This window comes from Mirounga leonina, unplaced genomic scaffold (assembly GCF_011800145.1).
Source record: "Mirounga leonina isolate KUSES-001 unplaced genomic scaffold, KU_Mleo_1.0 Mir_165, whole genome shotgun sequence".
NCBI lineage: Eukaryota > Metazoa > Chordata > Mammalia > Carnivora > Phocidae > Mirounga > Mirounga leonina.
The window spans coordinates 24092018-24110847 of NW_023270415.1; the positions used below are offsets into that span (position 1 = coordinate 24092018).

Genomic DNA, 18830 nt, shown 5'->3' on the forward strand with positions numbered 1-18830 from the left:
TACTTTTTTTCCTTCTAATTTTCAGGCAGCATATTAATTGAAAGAGCTCTAGACTTGGGAATCAAGCCTAAGCTTAAGTACTAGCTCGTCCAACTACTACTTTTTAGTAATTTCCTTTTCTTTTTGTTAACAAAATTTTAAAGAAAGTAGAAAGGATAATTTAACGAATGTCCATGTTCTTACCACTTAGAACTGAAATTAATACTTTCCATGTTTAAGTCTCATTAAAAAAAAAAAAAAACAGTATTATATTCCAGTTAAGTTCCCTTTATCCTTTCCAGAAACCACTACTATATGAATTTAGAATATATCCCTTTGGAATATTTTAAAATACATTTATAGGCATGTATGTATAACCATGAAAATATGGCCTTGAGATATATATAGTTTTGTAGTCACATTAATAGTAAAAGAACATATACTTTTCACAACTTACTTTCTTCACTCTTCGTTGTTTTTGACATTATAACTTACATAGATCCACCGCGTTACTTTTAACTGCTGTATAATTTCCATCACAATACCACATCAGTTTTCTAATCCACTCCCCTACTGATAGACCTTTTAAGTTGTTTCTTTACCCTTATGAGTAAAAAACATGCTGCCAAATGGCACTCAGAATGACTGTACCAAATTGCTGACAGTATGAAAATTACCACTTCCCTTCAAACCTGAAAACATCAGTATGGTCAGGTATTTTAATTTTTGATAACCTGAGGTTTGACAAATTGTATCCCCTCTATTAGTTTTTGTTTTCCCCACTATTATTTTAATTTGCATTCCCATTTTCCTAGTGAGTCTAATCATCTTCTCATGTTATTGATCATTTGGGTTTCCTCTTTGGGAACTGCTCCTGTCTTTTTTTCTATTGATTATTTTATGTATTATATTTATCAATCTTTTCTTTTATAGTCTGTGCTTGCTATGTCTTGTTTAAGAAATCCTTCCCTAACCTGCAAGGTCTTAATGATTTTTACTTAATTTAACTAAGGCTTCTATGCTTTATCCTTAAGATAAGGGTATAATAAATCTATCCTACTTAACTCACAGGTTGTTTTGAGGTTAAGATTTTTTAATGTATGGTATTCTAAATTCTACGACAATTATTAGTAGCTTCAAAATATTTTCCTAATACTGTATTATTTTATCCTGTATTATTCATTCATCTCATTTATAGATACATTAACTGCTTTTTAGTTTTCTTTCATCTCCTATTAATCAATACCAAGAAACATTTTAAAACTTAAGCATAAAACACACAAGTGGTTTACTTTCTGCTCAGTTAAACTAATCACAATGTGTGGAAAATACATTAAATGAATGGAAATAGCTGGTTTTAGAAACTTTACCTATTAACTTTCTAAGGCAAGTTTAATGAACAAAACAGTATTCTCTTAACTTTTTCATACTCTTTTCAGGATCAATAATTTAATACAATAATTTGATCACAATCATTACGATTAAGAAATTATTTGATTAAAAAACTACATAAATACCTAGTAAGGCACAAGTAAAAGAAAAGAGAACCTAAACAACCAACTGAAGGACCAATACAGTTGACAGTCAATTCTACAATTAAACCACTCTAAGTGGCATGTAAAACAAACAAATAAAAAAAAAACTAGTAATTATTACTTTTTGGAACAGCACAAAAAAGACAAGAGTAAGTCAAAAGAGGTTTGAGGAAACCTGCATCTTACTTATTCCACTCTAAGTTTTATAAATTGTACCAGAAAGTCAGTCATCATATAAAATACAAAGTGACCTGGGCTATACTCAGTTTGGGTCCTTGCATACCATGGCATTAAATAACTCAAGTACAACAGATAACACAGATACCCATATCTGTATCAAGAAGCAAAGAAAAATGACAATTTGTTAAAAATGAGAAAATATATTAAAGCCTGGTAAAAATCAGTCAATTTTTCATATCACTTAAATAGCATTTATACTACTGTATAATTTTCGTAACTCAGCAATGCTATATATTCATCTGCTACAATGCAAAAAATATTAGGAGCATATTAAGCACAATGTTATAGGGGAAATTTTTAATAGCATGGGTTTTTAATATATTAAAATGTGATTAAAATTGTAAGTTTATTTATGTTGGCTAATTGAATTTAAATTTTTAAAAAATGATGTTTATAGCTCTCTATACTATATACTCTCTATACTATACAAGTAAATCATTAACAAAAAACAGAATGCATAGAAGGAAACAGCAGAAAAAACTGACCAGAATCCACCAAAACACCAAAAGTTTCCTAAGCCAGAACTTACAGTAGCAACATTTTTAAAGTAGTTAAATTGCAGCCAGAGCTGTTGCAGGTTTGGTAAGAAAACCTGATCTAAATCTTTATTTTTTTTTATTTTTTTATTTTTTAAAGATTTTATTTATTTATTTGAGAGAGAGAATGAGAGAGAGAGAGCATGAGAGGGGGGAGGGCCAGAGGGAGAAGCAGACTCCCTGCCGAGCAGGAAGCCCAATGCGGGACTCCATCCAGGGACTCCAGGATCATGACCTGAGCCGAAGGCAGTCGCTTAACCAACTGAGCCACCCAGGCACCCTGATCTAAATCTTTAAAGCAAAGTGCCAACTAATAACATGGTGTTAAACTTGTATTCCACTAACTTTGACTTTTTGCTGCATAAAAATAACATGAATCCTATAAAGCATTTTAATGTGTAGCTGAAGTTTTGTTGTGAAAGGTGTGCAAATACACACAGGATCTCACATAGATAAAGCTTTATAACTAATATTTAAAGGTTTAAATTCGGTAAATTTAAAAATAATTAGTCCTAGTTGTAATTTATTTTACAAAATGATTAAAACTTTATTTTAAATAGCTGTGCCTCTATTTAATAAGGAATTTTATTAGTATTAACTACTTGACAGAGCTCAGTGACAGAGCAATAATTAAGAATTAAAACAAAATTTTTGGGATGCCTGGGTGGCTCAGTCAGGTGAGCAACCAACTCTTGATTTTGGCTCAGGTCATGATCTCTGGATCATGGGATCAAGCCCCATGTGGGGATCTGAGCTCAATGGGGAGCCTATTGAGATTCTCTCTCTCTCCCTCTGCCCTCCCCCAATCGCACAGGTGCGATCTCGCTACTCTCTCTAAAATAAATAAACAATAAATCTTTTTTAAAAAATTAAACCAAAATTTTAATAAAGCATCTATGAAACTGTAAAACAACTGATTTATAAAAATTGAGATCTATAAGCTTAACTTATATATAACTTCTTAGAAAAGTCAATAGTGCAAAAAGTGAAAAATGCATACACTGTTGCATAGGTATACATTTTCAAGAGACCTAAGAATGTTTTCACGGAAGATATTTTGAAATAGGCTTCAAGTCAGTTTGGTGGCTGGGATAGAAGCTTACTTAAAAGTAAATAAAATCAATGATAATGGATTTCACAATCTAAGACTTTGTCATTTTGAGAGAGCAACTGCCATATGATGGTTAGGAGCCTGTTCTGGATATCTCTGCCACTCACTGATACCTATTTGAGTTTGAGAAAGTATTTAAAGGTCACTTTCCTAGACAGTAAAACAAGAATAATAGTTGTTTTTATATTACTGGGTAACTGTATGGGTTGAACGAGATGATGCAAAAACTGTTAACAATGACAAGAATCCATTATTATTCTGATTATAAACAATTTGTTAAAACATACTACCATCAAATTATGAAAACAGTGATACAGTTTTATAAACTTTTTTTCATAGCCCTGCAATCAAAAATATTCTGAGTTAAAATGTTCTGTTAGGATAAGCTGATTTTATTCACACAAATAGACTTTTTTAATATTGTCAAAAAACATGTATGTTATTTTTTTCCACTGACTTATGACATCATAAGTTTGTTTCCACTGAAAAATTCCCAGCTGTAATATAAAAGACATTTAAGATTTCTCATATTTGTGTTAGGGAATATTCTATCTTTGTTGATATGAAATTTGTTTACATGTAACTCACCATAACTTTGATAGGTAACACTGGTAAATAGATACTTATAACAACAGTATCAGCAAACAAAAAATAGATACACTCTAGTCTTTTTGAGACAGACCCTACTTTCATATTTTTATAAAATATCCTGACTCTCTGGGACTTAAATCTTCAAACTATACCAAAATAATGGAGCTGAGAGTTTTCAATCAATAGGCAAAATCCCTGTCCCAAGAGAGCTCACAGAATGGTATAAGAAACAGACACATAAACAAATACAATACTACAATACCAATGCTACAATAAGGCTGTTACAGGGAGTTCTTAGGTGAAAGAGGTACTGAAAGGCAGGTTTCAAGAGGTGGTGATTAGATTAGTTAAGTAAACAAGGAATTCACCAAGCTAGCAAGGGTAGAAAAGAGAAAAGACAATCCAAGCTTCTTCACAGCACACATGCAGAAGAAAGCACATAAAACACATCACATTCCAGCAAATTCAAGTAAATCATTAACAAAAAACAGAATGCATAGAAGGAAACAGCAGAAAAAACTGACCAGAATCCACCAAAACACCAAAAGTTTCCTAAGCCAGAACTTACAGTAGCAACATTTTTAAAGTAGTTAAATTGCAGCCAGAGCTGTTGCTAATACATAGTCTACCTCACCTGCCAAGGCAAGTCTCTCCACAGAAGAATCCATTTTCATCCCCGGTCCCAGAAACGACTTGGACACAGTTTCTATGTCTCTTTGCTGGCTTCCCTTCCCCTATGCCCTGCTACTGGAAGTGACTCATCCTAATTCCCAAGTAAATAAAAAGGAAAAAAAAAAAAAAGTCAAAAGAGCAAAGGAATTTGCCTTCCACACACTCTTGCCTTCTAGGAGAAATAGGACTACCTCTCCATATCTCTAACTAAAACAAACCATATAACTTCAAATTAGACTATAACCTAAGGTTGTCCAAGCAAAATCACTACCCAAGGATCAAATTGTTCTGTTATAATTGCCTACCAATTAAGGAAAAATTTAAGTTCCTACCTCATATAAACAAAAATAAATTCCATAGTATTAAAATGTAAAATATAAAAATATGACAAAAGCACAAGAAAATTTGGCTAAATATCTGTCACAATCCTGTAAGACAAACGACTTTTCTAAGTAAGAAGGGAACCCTAAAAGTCATAATGGGATAAACTGACAGATTTAATAACATAAAAAGGGGGGTGGGGGGATGGGTTAGCCCAGTGATGGGTATTAAAGAGGGCACATATTGAATGGAGCCCTGGGTGTTATACTCAAACAATGAATCATGGAACACCACATCAAAAACTAATGATGTAGGGGCGCCTGGGTGGCTCAGTCGTTAAGCGTCTGCCTTCGGCTCAGGTCATGATCCCAGGATCCTGGGATCGAGCCCCGCATTGGGCTCCCTGCTCCGCGGGAGGCCTGCTTCTCCCTCTCCCTCTCCTGCTGCTTGTGTTCCCTCTCTCGCTGTGTCTCTCTCTGTCAAATAAATAAATAAAATCTTCAAAAAAAAAAAAAACTAATGATGTAATGTATGGTGATTAACATAATAAAAAAAAATGTGTAACTCCCATACCAGCAAGACATACCATAAATGATGTTTAAAAAGTCTACAAACTGGAGAAATACTTGCAACATGTAAGGAAAAACTGTTTACATCCATAAAACACAAAGATGATAAAAATAAATTTTTTTTTAAATTTCATTATGTTAATCACCATACATTACATCATTAGTTTTAGATGTAGTGTTCCATGATTCACTGTTTGCGTATAACACCCAGTGCTCCATTCAGTACGTGCCCTCTTTAATACCCATCACCAGGCTAACCCATCCCCCCACCCCCTCCCCTCAAAATAAATTTTTTAAATCCAAAAAAAAAAAAAGGGCAAATGTACTCACAATCGACTCCCAATTTGAGTAAACACATCTGCTCAAAAAACTAATGTCTAAAGAAATAAAAATTTGAATTCCAGTGAAATGTAATTTACCACACTAAACTGATAAAGATGGTAAAAATGATCACGTAAGTATTAGCAAGGATGTAAGAAAATGGGTGCAAACTCTACCGATGCAAACAGAACTTGGACAAACTTTCTGGTGAGCAAACTGGCAATACTGGTTAAAGTTTCAATTGCAGGGGACCTGGGTGGTGCAGTCGATTAAACCTCCGACTCTTGGTTTCGGCTCAGGTAGTGATCTCAGGGTTGTGAGATCAAGTCCCATGATGGGTTCTGTGCTCAGTGTGGAATCTGCTTGACTTTCTCTCCCTCTGCCCCTCCCCCCTGCACACATGTAAAATAAATAAGTAGATCTAAAAAAAAAAAGTTTCAATTGCCTCTATCTTTAAAACAGCAATTCTACATCTAGGTATTCATACTACAGGAAGACTCACATAAAATATACACAGTGACAATGTGCATAGCAAGACTGTAACTGAAGAACTATAAGGAAGCTAAATATGTATCTATCAATAATTATTGAGTTAAACTACAATGGGATGAGCAACCTTGAAGAGATGAGGTACAGAGCTTATGCACTGACATGGAAAATGTTACAAAGTGTTAAATGAAAAACAGCTAGGAGAGCTTACTGTCTGATCTCATTTTAATTTTTTTTTTTTTTTTAATCAAACAGGTGCCTATGCATTAAAGAAGAAATGCAACTGGCAGGGAACAGAGAGAATCCTCACTTTTTTTTTTCTTTGATTTTATTTATTTGTCAGAGAGAGAGAGAGAGAATGAGTGTACACACTAGCAGGGGAAGCTGCAGGCAGAGGGAGAAGCAGGTTCCCCGTTGAGCAGGAGGCCCGACGTGGGACTCCATCCCAGGACCCCGGGATCATGACCTGAGCTGAAGGCAGACGCTTAATGACTGAGCCACCCAGGTGTCCGGAGAATCCTCACTTTCTACTTTGTAGTACCACACTGTTTCACCTTTTCACAATGAATATGTATAAATATAACCTTTATATTTAAAGAAATTACAAAGCCATACCAAAAGTAGGGAACAGTTTACAGTGTAAAAGTTTCAGACTCTGCTATTGTCCTTTCTAGTCTTTACGGGGCTACCAAGTTTCTGAAAAACAAGAAGATGCTCAAGGACCTGATTCACAGCAGGCTGTAAGTGCCATGTCTACAATCCCTGACTTTTACAAATGAAGCCACCTTGGGATTTAAACACTGCTAAAATATGGTGTAGCCTTACCAACATTTGATATGGTCGGTCTTCTTAACTTTAGCCATTCTAACAGCTATGTAATGGTTATCTCACTGTGATTTTAATTTGCATTTCCCTATTGACTACACATGTTGAATTTTTTTACACACTACCTATATTTATCCTGTAATGAAGCATCCATCTGAATATTTTACCCATTTTATAATTGGGTTATTTTTCTTATTGTTTTATTTGAAAAGTTCTTTATATATTCTAAATATAAGTCATTATAGTCAGGTATACGTTTTGCAAAGATTTTCTCCCAGAATGTGGTATCTCTTTCCATTTTCTTCCTAGTGTCTTTTGAAGAGCAGACTTTAATTTTAATAACATCTAGTTTATCAATTTGTCCATTTATATATTGTGCTCCTGGTTTTGTATCTAAGAAATCATTACCTAGTTAAGGTCTCAAAGATTTTCCCCTATGTTTTCTTTTGGAAGCTTTATAGTTTTAGGTTGCACATTTAGGTCTCTGGGCCATTTTGAATTAATTTTTGCACATAGTGCAAAATATGGATTCAATTCCATTTTTTGTAGATCAATGTGCAGTGCTCAAGCCCTATTTGTGAAAAATGCTATTATTTTTTCCACTGTATTGCTTTTTATGGCTTTGTCAAAATCAGTGTTCAATATGTAAGTGGGTTTTTATTTCTGGCCTAGCTCTTATGTTTCATTGATCTATTTGCCTATTTTTATGCCAATGCTGCTTTTACTGTAGCTTTATAGTATTTCTTGAAATTAGGTAGTGTTGGCCCCACAACACTGTTCTTTTTCACACCTGTTTTGGCTATTCTAAGTTCTTGCATTTACATATGAATTTTATTTTAGGCAAAAATGCCTGCAAGGATTAGGGAAGAATTCCCTTGAATCCTCAGACTAACTGGGTAAAAATCACCATTTTAACGAAGTTGAGTTTTCCAACTCATGTACAGGTTATACAGTTAATTCTCAATATTGAAATAAAAACATCTCCATGATAATTGTGTTTTATAATGTCCCCATAAACAGTGGATTATCAAATATTAAACCATTGCTACTTGGGGAAAGACGGGTTCCTACAGACCTCTAGTCGTTAACATTTTTCTCAATCAATATATAACCTTGTTTTTCGTGTGTTTCTGCTTATAGATCCCCTACAGTATATATCGTTGATTCATTAACACTGAACTCGGAGCTGACAACACTCTAACTCCTGCCTGAACAGAGCTTATCTAAATACATGTACTTTCTCCATAAGGCACATCCAAACTTTCTTGTGCTTAGGAATACTACCCAGCACTTCAGCATCATGCTTAGGAGACATTTTAAACAGCTAAATCACCAACAAAAAACACCAAAATGCTAAAAATGTGGCACTACACAGAGTAAGAAAAGGACACTTGCTTAATGCATGAGGGCTAAAACAAGACAATAGAATGTTCATCCTCAGTTTGGACTGTGCACATCAGGCAACTCAAATTTTGTGCCACTTTGCAAAGCACTGCAAATACTGATTTGGGGAATTACAAATAAATTTTAGCAAAAAATTCAATTCAAAATACAGAATCTGTATCAAGTGTATCTCTCAATGTATTTAGGGATCCTTCAACAGTATTTTGTAGTTTTCAATTTTCTTTAACATATTTTGTCAGATTTATCATATTTCATATTTTTATATTTATTAAATGGTAATTTTTATTTAAATTTCTGATTGCTCCTTGCTACTTTACAGAAACCCACCTGATTTTTGTATATTAATCTTATATACTTCAACCTTAGTAAACTCATTCAATTAGTGGTAACAGAATTCTGTGAAATTTTCGACATAGACAATCAGGCCATCTGTGAATAAGGACAGTTTTTATTCCTTCCTTTCCTGTGTGAATAACATTTAATTATTTTTTCTTCCCTGATTGCACTAGCTAGAACCTCCAGGACAATGTTGACTAAGACTGGTGAAAGTAAACGTCTCTATCTTGATCCTGATTGTATAAAGAAAGTATTCAATCTTTCGCCAGTAAGTACAATGTCAGTAAATGAGGTTTGCCATGAATGTCCATTAACAGATTGAGGAACCTCACTTCTATTCCTAGTTTGCTCAAGGGTTTTGTTTTTTTTTTTTTAATCAGGAATGTTTATTGGATTACTCAAATGATTTTTCTGCATCTACTGAGATGATCATGATTTTTACTTTTCAGTTTGTAAATATGATTAATTATACTGTTTTTTTAAAGATTTAATTTATTTGTCAGAGAGAGAGAGAGCACAAGCAGGGGGAGCGGCAGGCAGAGCAGGCAGAGGGAGAAGCAGGCTCCCTGCTCAGCCTGATGCTGGGATCATGACCTGAGCCGAAGGTCAATGCTTAACCGACTGAGCCACCCAGGCTTCCCAATTTTTTTTTGATTGTTAAACCAACCTTGCATTCCTGGGATAAACACCAAGTGGTCATGATATATTAACCTTTTAATACACTGTCGAATTTGATTTGCTGAAATTTGGTTTAGATTTTTGCATCTATGCTCACAAGTAGGTAGTATTCTGAAGTTTACTTATAATGTCTTTGCCTGGTTCTGGTTTCCCAGCAATGCTAGCATCATAGGCTTTGGAAAATATTCCATCCACTTCAAATATTTTTAAAAAGTTGATGTAGAATTGATATTATTTCTTCCCATAGTGTTTTATATAATTCGCCAGTGAAACTATCTAGACCTGGAGTTTTCTTTGTAAGCAGATTTTTAACTACAATTTCAATTTATTTAATAGATAGAGGGCTATTCAGATTATTATTTTCTTCTGCTTCCTTTGGGATTAATTTACTCTTCTTTTTCTACTCTGATATCATCTGAATGAAACTGAAGTCATTTATTTGAGATCTTTCTTCTTTTCTAATATAGACATTTAGAGCTATAGATTTCCCTCTAAGTACTGTTTTAGCAGCATCTTGAATATGTTTCTGTTCCCATTCAATTTAAAATATTTCCCAATTTCCCATTTGATTTCTTCTTCTAACGATGGATTACTTATAAGCATGCTATTTAATTTCCAAATATTTGGGAATTTTTCCAAGGATCTTTCTATTAATGATTTCTAATTTAATTCCACTGTGGTCTGAGATTCTTCTTTATGAATTGAATCCTTCTGAATTTATGGAGACTTCTTTTATGGCTCTATCTTGGTAAACACAGTCAGTCTTGGTAAATGTTCTGTGTAAACTTCTGAACAAATGTGTCTTCTGCTCTTCTTGAGTACAGTATTTTGTAAATCTTGTTAGGTCAAGTCGGTTGACAATAGTATCCAACTCAACTGTATCTTTGGTAATTTTCTGTCCACTTATTATACCAATTATTGAGAGGCATTACTGAAATCTGACTATAATTATGAATTTCTCCTTGCATTTCTATTAATTTTGTTCTGTATGTTTTGAAGTTCAGTTATTAAGTGCATAAACATAAAACCTCTTATGTCCTCTTAATTAACTGACCCCATTATTGTTATGAAATGACCTTCTTTGTCCCAGATAATACTGAAATCTCCTTTGTCTGAAACTAATAAACTCATTCCAAGTTTCTTTCTAATAGGTTACCATGTTATATCATTTTCCACGTTTTACTTTTAACCTATTTGTGTATACAGTTAACAGTGCTTCTTGTAGGCAAGTAATACGGCTGGATCTTGCTTTTGATTCAATCTTGGCCTTTAAGTTGGGGTGTTTAGAATATTATATTTGTTTATATTTAATATGGTTATTCATTAGAACATTTCATCTTACTCATTAGAACATATCATCTTGCTATTTGTATTTGTCCCAGCTGACCTTCTTTCCCTTTTCATGTTGTCATGACTTCTGTTGGATTGTTTTGTATGATTAAATTCTATCTACTTTTCTTCGCTTATTATTTATGACTGTTTTCCTATTTTAGTGAGGTTACAATACATATCTTTAATTTATCACAGTCTACCTTTAAGAGATATCACACCACCTAGGGTAGAGCATAGGAGTCTTATAATATGCTTCCTTTTCTTCCTTGGCCTTTAAGCTACTGTTATCATGCATTTTACTTTTATGGATGCAATAAACCATACAGTATCTGTTAATATTTTGACTTTAAAAAACTACATTTTAAAGAGATTAAATAAGAAACAAATTCTATATATTTACCCTAGTTACCATTTCTTGCGTTTTTTGTTTTTTTTTTTAATTCAACTGGCATCATTTTCCTGCTGTCTGAAGGACTTTAAAATTTTCCTGAAGTGTGGGGGGTGGGGGGAGAAGCATTGAATTTCTTCAGCTTTTCTGAAGCAGCATCTTGAATATGATGAATTTTTTCACACTGGTTTCTGAAACATATTTTTGCCAGATATAGAATTCTAGGGAGATTATTTTTTCATCTTTCAGTACCTTAAAGATGCTATTCCACTGTTTTCTTGCTTATATTATTTCTGACAAGAAATCTAATGTCATCTTTATCTTTGCTCCTATGCACACAACTTGATCTTGTCTTTTTTTTTTTCTGACTGCTTTTAAGATTTTCTCTTTATTACTTGTATTTGGTAATTTGATTGTGATGAGCTTTGGTGTAGTTTCCTTTATATTGCTTATACTTGGTAGCTCATTCAATTTTTTAGAGTTTCATCTTAAAACTTATTTGGAAAGTTTTGGTTTATGGTTTCATCTTAACGAAACATATTTGGCAAGTTTTTGGCCACTATTTCTGGAAATACATCTTTATGTAAACGGCCTCCTTTAGGAACTCTACTTATATATTTGATTGTTTGAAGGTATCCTACAACAAATTGATGTTTTCTCCCTCTTTCTTCTCTGTATGTTTCTATTGGATGGTTTCTATTGCTATGCCTTCAAGTTCATTAATCTTTTTCCTGCAATGTCCTATCTGCCATTTATCTCATCTAGTGTATTCTTCGTCTCAGATGTAGTTTTCATCTTTAAAACTTCTACATGGATCTCTGCATCTTACATGTTTCTCACTTTCTGAACATATGGAATATAATTACAACAAATACTTTTAACATCCTCTGCTAATTCTATCATCTGTGTCAATTCTGTGTCCCTATGGTTATTTTCATGATGGGTTGTTTTTTGGGTCCTGTGCATATATGGGAATCTTTAACTGAATGACATGCACTATGAATTTCAACTTGTTGTATGCTGGTATTTCCCACTCCTACAAATCTTCCTGAACTTTGTCCTGGGATGCAGTTAAGTGACTTGGAAATATTTTGTTCTCTTGCTTTTATAATTTGTGACTCAGTTCCACAGCAACAACATCTCCTCAACCAGGGGAATGTGCCAAACTCCACAACTCAGTTCTTACTGCCTGTGCCATAACCTGGTGAGTCTCTCAATGCAGCAGAGGCAATTGCAGGGCTCACTTCACTTGTTTCTCACCACTCAGGGATCACTGACCATCACTGCCTCACATGCATTGTCTTCAGAACTACTGTTTGGTGTACTTTGTTTGTGGAGCAGGGGATTGTTTCGTGATGAGTATAAATATAGGCCCTCTTACTACATATGAGCCAGATGCAGACCATCCTTGCACTTTTAGTCTATTTTTACCTTTATACTCCAAATAAGTTTCCTGACATCATATACTTGAGTATTACTTTTTTAGCCAATCTGAGTATCTTTACTTTTTAACTAGGTTATTTATATCATTTATATTTAATTTAATTATCAAAAAAGTAAGATTTAAATTTACTGTTTTACTGTTTTTGTCCCATCTCTTGTTTATTCCATTCTTCATCTTTGCCTACCTTCTTGTGGACCGATTAGTTTTTAATATTCAATTTCATCTCCCCCATGGGCTTATAAGTTATTTTTCTTTATTTTTTATTAGCAAGTGCTCTTAAGTATACAAAGCCTACACTCAAATACTATACCACTTTGTGTACAGTACAGGCACCTAACAATACTATACTGACTTTCCCCCGTACCATTCTTTATGATACTGACATCAGTCAATCTATTTCCATGTATGCTATAAGCCACCAACTCACTGTTATCTTTGCTTTAAATAATCAACTATCTTTTGAAAAGTTTAAAAAGGAAGAAAATATCTTTTATATTTACCCCATATTTTACCATTTCTTGCACTCTTCATTCCTCTTCACAGATCCAAATTTCCACCTGTTAATATTTTCCTTTTGCCTAAGTAACTTCCTTTAGGATTTCTTGCAGTGCAAGTCTGCTGAAAATAAATTCTCTGACTTTGCTTCTCAAGAGTTGTTTCCAGGGGCGCCTGGGTGGCTCAGTCAGTTACACATCTGCCTTCAGCTCAGGTCATGATCCCAGGGTTCTGGGATCAAGTCCTGCACTGGGCTCCTTGCTCAGCAGGGAGCCTGCTTCTCCTTCTGCCTGCCACTCCCCCTCCCTCTCTCTCAAATGAATGGATAAAGTCTTTAAAAAAAAAAATGTTGTTTCCAGGGATGCCTGGGTGGCTCAGTCAGTTAAGCATCTGCCTCCGGCTCATGTCATGATCCCAGGGTCCTGGGATTGAGTCCTGCATCGGGCTCCTTGCTCAGCAGGGAGCCTGCTTCTCCCACTGCCTGCCGCTCCCCCTGCTTGTGTGCACACTCTCTTTTCTCTTTCTCTCTCTCACAAATAAAATCTTTAAAAAAAAAGTTGTTTCCATTGCAAATCATATACCTGGATAAGGGACTGATATCCAGAATATATAAAGAACTCTTACATCTCAACAACATCAAAAAAATAAATCCCAATTAAAGAATGAGCAAGGAACTTTGAATAGACATTTCCTCAAAGATGATACACAAACAGCCAACAGGCATATGAAAAGATACTAAATATCACTAATCATCAGAAAAATGCAAATCAAAACTACAATGAAATACCACTTCACACCCATTAGAATGACCATTAACCAAAAAAGAAAAGAAAAGGATGGAAGGAAGGAGAAGAAAAAAGAAGTATTGGTAAGGATGTGGTTCCATATAAATTTCAGAATTATTTGGTCTAGCTTTGTCAAAAGGCCATTTGAATTTTGATAGGGATTGCACTGAATCAGCAGATTGCTTTGGGTGATACGGACATTTTAATATCAATTCTTCCAATCCATGAGTATGGTATTTATTTACATTTGTGTGCTCTTCAATTTCTTTCATGATGTCTTAGTTTTCATTGTATAGGTCTTAAACCTCCTTGGTTAAATTTATTCCTAGGTACTTTATTCTTTTTGATACAATTATAAATGAGATTGTTTTCTTAATTATTCTTGCTAATAACTCATTATAAAAACTCCATTTTGTATTCCATTAATTTACTGAATTCATTTATTAGTTGTAACAGGTTTTGGTGAAGTCTTTTAGGTTTTCTATAGCATCATGTCATCTTTAAGTGGTGGCAGTTTTACTTCTTCCTTTCCAATCTGGATGCCTTTTATTTCTTTTTCCTACCAATTGCTGTGGCTAGGATCTCCAACACTATATTGAATAAAAGTGGTAAGAGTGGGCATCCTTGTCTTGTTCCTGATCTTAGAGGGAAAGCTTTCAGCTGCTTACCACTGAGTATGATGTGAACTGTGGGTTTACTACACATGGCCTTTGTTATGTTGAGGTACACTCCCTCTGTACCCACTTCATTTAGAGTTTTTATCAAAAATGTATGTTGAGGAGCACCTGGGTGGCTCAGTCATTAAGCGTCTGCCTTTGGCTCATGTCATGATCCCAGGGTCCTGAGATCGAGCCCCACATCGGGCTCCCTGCTCCATGGAGAGCCTGCTTCTTCCTTTCCCACTCCCCCTGCTTGTGTTCCCTCTCTCGCTGTGTCTCTCTCTGTCAAATAAATAAAATAAAATCTTAAAAAAAAAAACAAAAACAAACAAGAAATCTTACCTTTAAAAAAAATGTATGTTGAAATTTGTCACATGCTTTTTCTGCATCTATAAAGATGATCATACAATTCTTTCCTTCATTTTGTTAATGTGGTGTATCATGTTGGTTGATTTGTGGATGTTGAACCATCCTTGCATCCCTCAAATAAATCCCACCTGATCATGGTTTATTATCCTTTTAATGTATTATTGAATTCAGTTTGCTAATATTTTGTTAAGAATTTTTGCATTGGGCGCCTGGGTGGCTCAGTTGGTTAAGCGACTGCCTTCGGCTCAGGTCGTGATCCTGGAGTCCCAGGATCGAGTCCCACATCGGGCTCCCTGCTCAGTGGGGAGTCTGCTTCTCCCTCTGACCCTCTTCCCCTCTCATGCTCTCTCTCTCTCTCTCTCAAATAAATAAAATCTTTAAAAAAAAAAAAAAAGAATTTTTGCATCAATATTCATTAATGATACTGGCCTGTAATTTTTAAGAAATTTTTATGTGGTGTCCTTGTCTGGTTTGCTATCAGGGTAATGCCAGCCTCATAAAATGAGTTTGGAGGTACTACCTCCTCAATTTTTTGGAAGAGTTTGAGAAAGATAGGTATTGAATCTTTTTGAATGTTTGGTAGAAATCACCAGTGAAACCATCTGGTCTTAGACTTTTGCTTGTTGGGATGTTTCTGATTACTGATCAATCTCCTTAATAGTAATTGGTTCATTCAGATTTTCTATTTCCTCATGATTCAGTCCTAGAAGATTGTATGTTCCTAGGAATTTATCCATTTCCTCTAGGTTGTACAATTTGTTAGCATATATTTCTTGGTGGTCTCTTATGATCCTCTGTACTGTGCTGTCAGTTGTAATTTCTCTTTCAATTTATGATTTTGATTATTAGAACCTTCTCTTTTTTCTCGGCTAGTCTAACTAAAAGTCTGTCAACTTTATCTTTTCAAAGAACCAGCTCTTAGCTTTATTAATTTTTTCTATTGTTTCTCAGTCTCTAGTTCAATTATTTCTGCTCTGATCTCTATTATTTTTCTTCTACTAACTTTGTCATTTATTCTTTTTTTTTTTTTTTCCCTAGCTCCTTCAGGTGTAAAGTTAGACTGCTGGAGATTTTTCTTGTTTCTTGACGTAGTCCTGTACTACTATAATATTCTCTCTTAGAATTGCTCTTGCTATATCCCAAAGATTTTGGTATATCAGAGTTCTATTTTCATTTGTCTCTCTGTATTTATTTCTTTGTTATCTTCAGTGACAAAAATGTTGAGTAGCATGTCATTTAACCTCCCCATTTTAGTGGTTTTTCAAGTTTTCTTCTTGTAATTGATTTCTAGTTTCATACCATTGTGATCAGAAGAAAATGCTCAAGAGTTTCAATCTTTTTTAATTTATTGAGGCTTAATTGGTGGCCTAACGTGATCGAGCCTAGAGAATATACCATGTTCACTTGAGAATAATGTGTATTGTTGCTTTTTTTAATACTGTTTTTTTAATGTTTTATTTATTTATTCACGAGAGTCAGAGAGAGAGAGAGAGAGAGGCAGAGGCAGAGGGAGAAGCAGGCTTCCCGCCTAGCAGGGAGCCCAATGCGGGACCAATCCCAGGACCCTGGGATCATGACCTAAACAGACGCTTAACCATCTGAGCCACCCAGGCACCCGTGTATTGTTGCTTTTGAATGGAATGTTCTGAATATATTAAGTCCATCTGGTGTCATTTAAGCTGATGTTTCCTTATTAATTTCCTGTTTGGATGATCTATTTGTTGATGTAAGTGAGGTGTTAAAGTCCCCTACTATTACTGTATTGCCATCAATTCCTCCCTTTCGGTCTGTTAATATTTGTTTTATATGTCTTGATGTTCCTATGTTGGATGCATACATATTTATTAATGTCATGTCTTGTTGGATTGACTCCTTTATCATTATGTAATGCCCTTCCTTGTCTATTATTACAATTTTTATTTTAAAGTCTATTTTGTTTGCTGTGAGTATAGCTATAGTATTTTCTTTTCTTTTTTTAATAAGCTCTACACCCAACACGGGGCTTCAACTCATGACCCTGAGATCAAGAGTGTCATGCTCCACCAACTGAGCCAGCCAGGCACCCCTCCAGCTTTCTTTTCATGCCTGTTTGCATAGAATAGTTTTCTCCATCCCTTCATTTTTAGTCTGTGTACGTCCTTACTTCTGAAGTGAGTTTCTTGTCAGCAGCATATAGATAGGTATTGCTTTTTTTTAAATCCATTCAGCCACTGTGTCTTTTGATTGGAGAGTTTAGTCTTTTTACAGTACTGTAGTTATTTATAGGTCCGTACTTATTTCCATTTTGTTCATTGTTTTCTGGCTGTTTTCATAGTTCCTCTGTTCCTTTCTTCTTTCTCTTCCCTTGTGGTTTGATGGCTTTCTTTAGTGTTATGTTCAGATTCCTTTCTCATTTTCTTTTGTGTATTTGTTGTAAATTTTTGCTTTGCGGTTACCATGAGATTCATATAGAACTTACTATGCATAGAATGGGCTGCTTTGAGTTGATAGCAATTAAATTTGAACATATTCCAAACATATTTTCTTCACCCCCGCCCATGTTTTATATTTTTGATGTCACATTGACATCATTTTATGCAGCCCTTAACTATCACAGTTTTAGTCAACTTCATTATTTTTCTCTTTTCTTAAGCTTCATATTTGCTTTATAAGTGATTGATCCTCTACTTCTTTATTTTTTTTATTTTGGGGGGCAGGGAGGAGCAGACAGAGAGGGAGAGAGAGAATCTCAAGCAGGCTCTACACTCAGTGCAGAGCCTAATGTGGGGCTCAATCTCACAACCCTGAGATCATGACCTGAGCTGAAATCAAGAGCTGGATGCTTAAATGACTGGGCCATGCAGGCACCTCTGATCCACTATTTTTAATATATATTTACCTTTTCCAGTGAGATTTTTACTTTCATACATTTTGTTATTAACACCATTTCTTTTCAGTTTAGATAAGTCCCTTTAAACATTTCTTATAAGGCTGGTTTAATGGTGATGAATTCCTTTAGCTTTTGACTATCTGAAAAATTCTTAATCTCTCCTTCAATTCTGAATGATAGCCTTGTCAAGTAGAGAATTCTTGGTTGGAAGTTTTTTTTCCATTCAGCACTTTGAATATGTCATGCCACTTGTTTCTGTCTTGCAAAGTTTCTTCTGAAAACTCTGCTGATAGCCTTATGAGACTTCCCTTTTATGTAGTAAGTTGTTTCTCTCTTCCTATGTTTAAGGTTCTCTCTTTAACTTTTACCATTTTAATTATAATGTATCTTGGTGTGTATCTCTTTGGATTCATCCTATTTGGAATTCTCTTGAGTTTCCTGGACCTGTACATCTATTTTGTTCTCCAGATTAGGAAAGTTTTCAGCCATTATTTCTTCAGATAAGTTTTCTGTCCCTTTCTCTCTCTTTTTTTTAAGATTTTATTTATTCATTTGAGACACAGAGATAGAGACAGAGAGAGCATGAGCAGGGAGAGAGGCAGAGGGAGAAGCAGGCTCCCCACCGAGCCAGGAGCCCGATGTGGGGCTCAATTCCAGGACCCTGGGATCATGACCTGAGCTGAAGGCAGATGCTTAACCATCTGAGCCACCCAGGCACCCCTCTCTTTTTCTTTCTAGGACCCATATAAAGTGAATGTTATCCCATTTGATGTTGTCCCAAGGATCCCTTAAGTTATCTTCATTTTTTAAAATTCTTCTTTTCACTACTGTGTCTACATGAGTTCCATTGCTTTGTCATCAGCTGATCATCAGCTCAGTGAT

General features: G+C 34.8%; 1 protein-coding gene across 10 annotated transcripts in view; it reads right to left on the reverse strand.

The window, feature by feature from the left end:
* STAU2 (staufen double-stranded RNA binding protein 2) overlaps nt 1–18830 on the reverse strand; it is a 311388-nt gene that overhangs the window by 274448 nt on the left and 18110 nt on the right. For 7 of the 10 annotated variants that reach the window (XM_035011347.1, XM_035011348.1, XM_035011349.1 and 4 more), the window contains one exon: nt 4627–4755. The exons of the other annotated variants lie outside the window; for them this stretch is intronic. In XM_035011347.1, the coding sequence (XP_034867238.1) occupies nt 4627–4666 (40 nt within the window). In that variant the 5' untranslated portion in view covers nt 4667–4755. The remainder of the gene's footprint in view (nt 1–4626; nt 4756–18830) is intronic. 10 annotated transcript variants of the gene reach the window in all.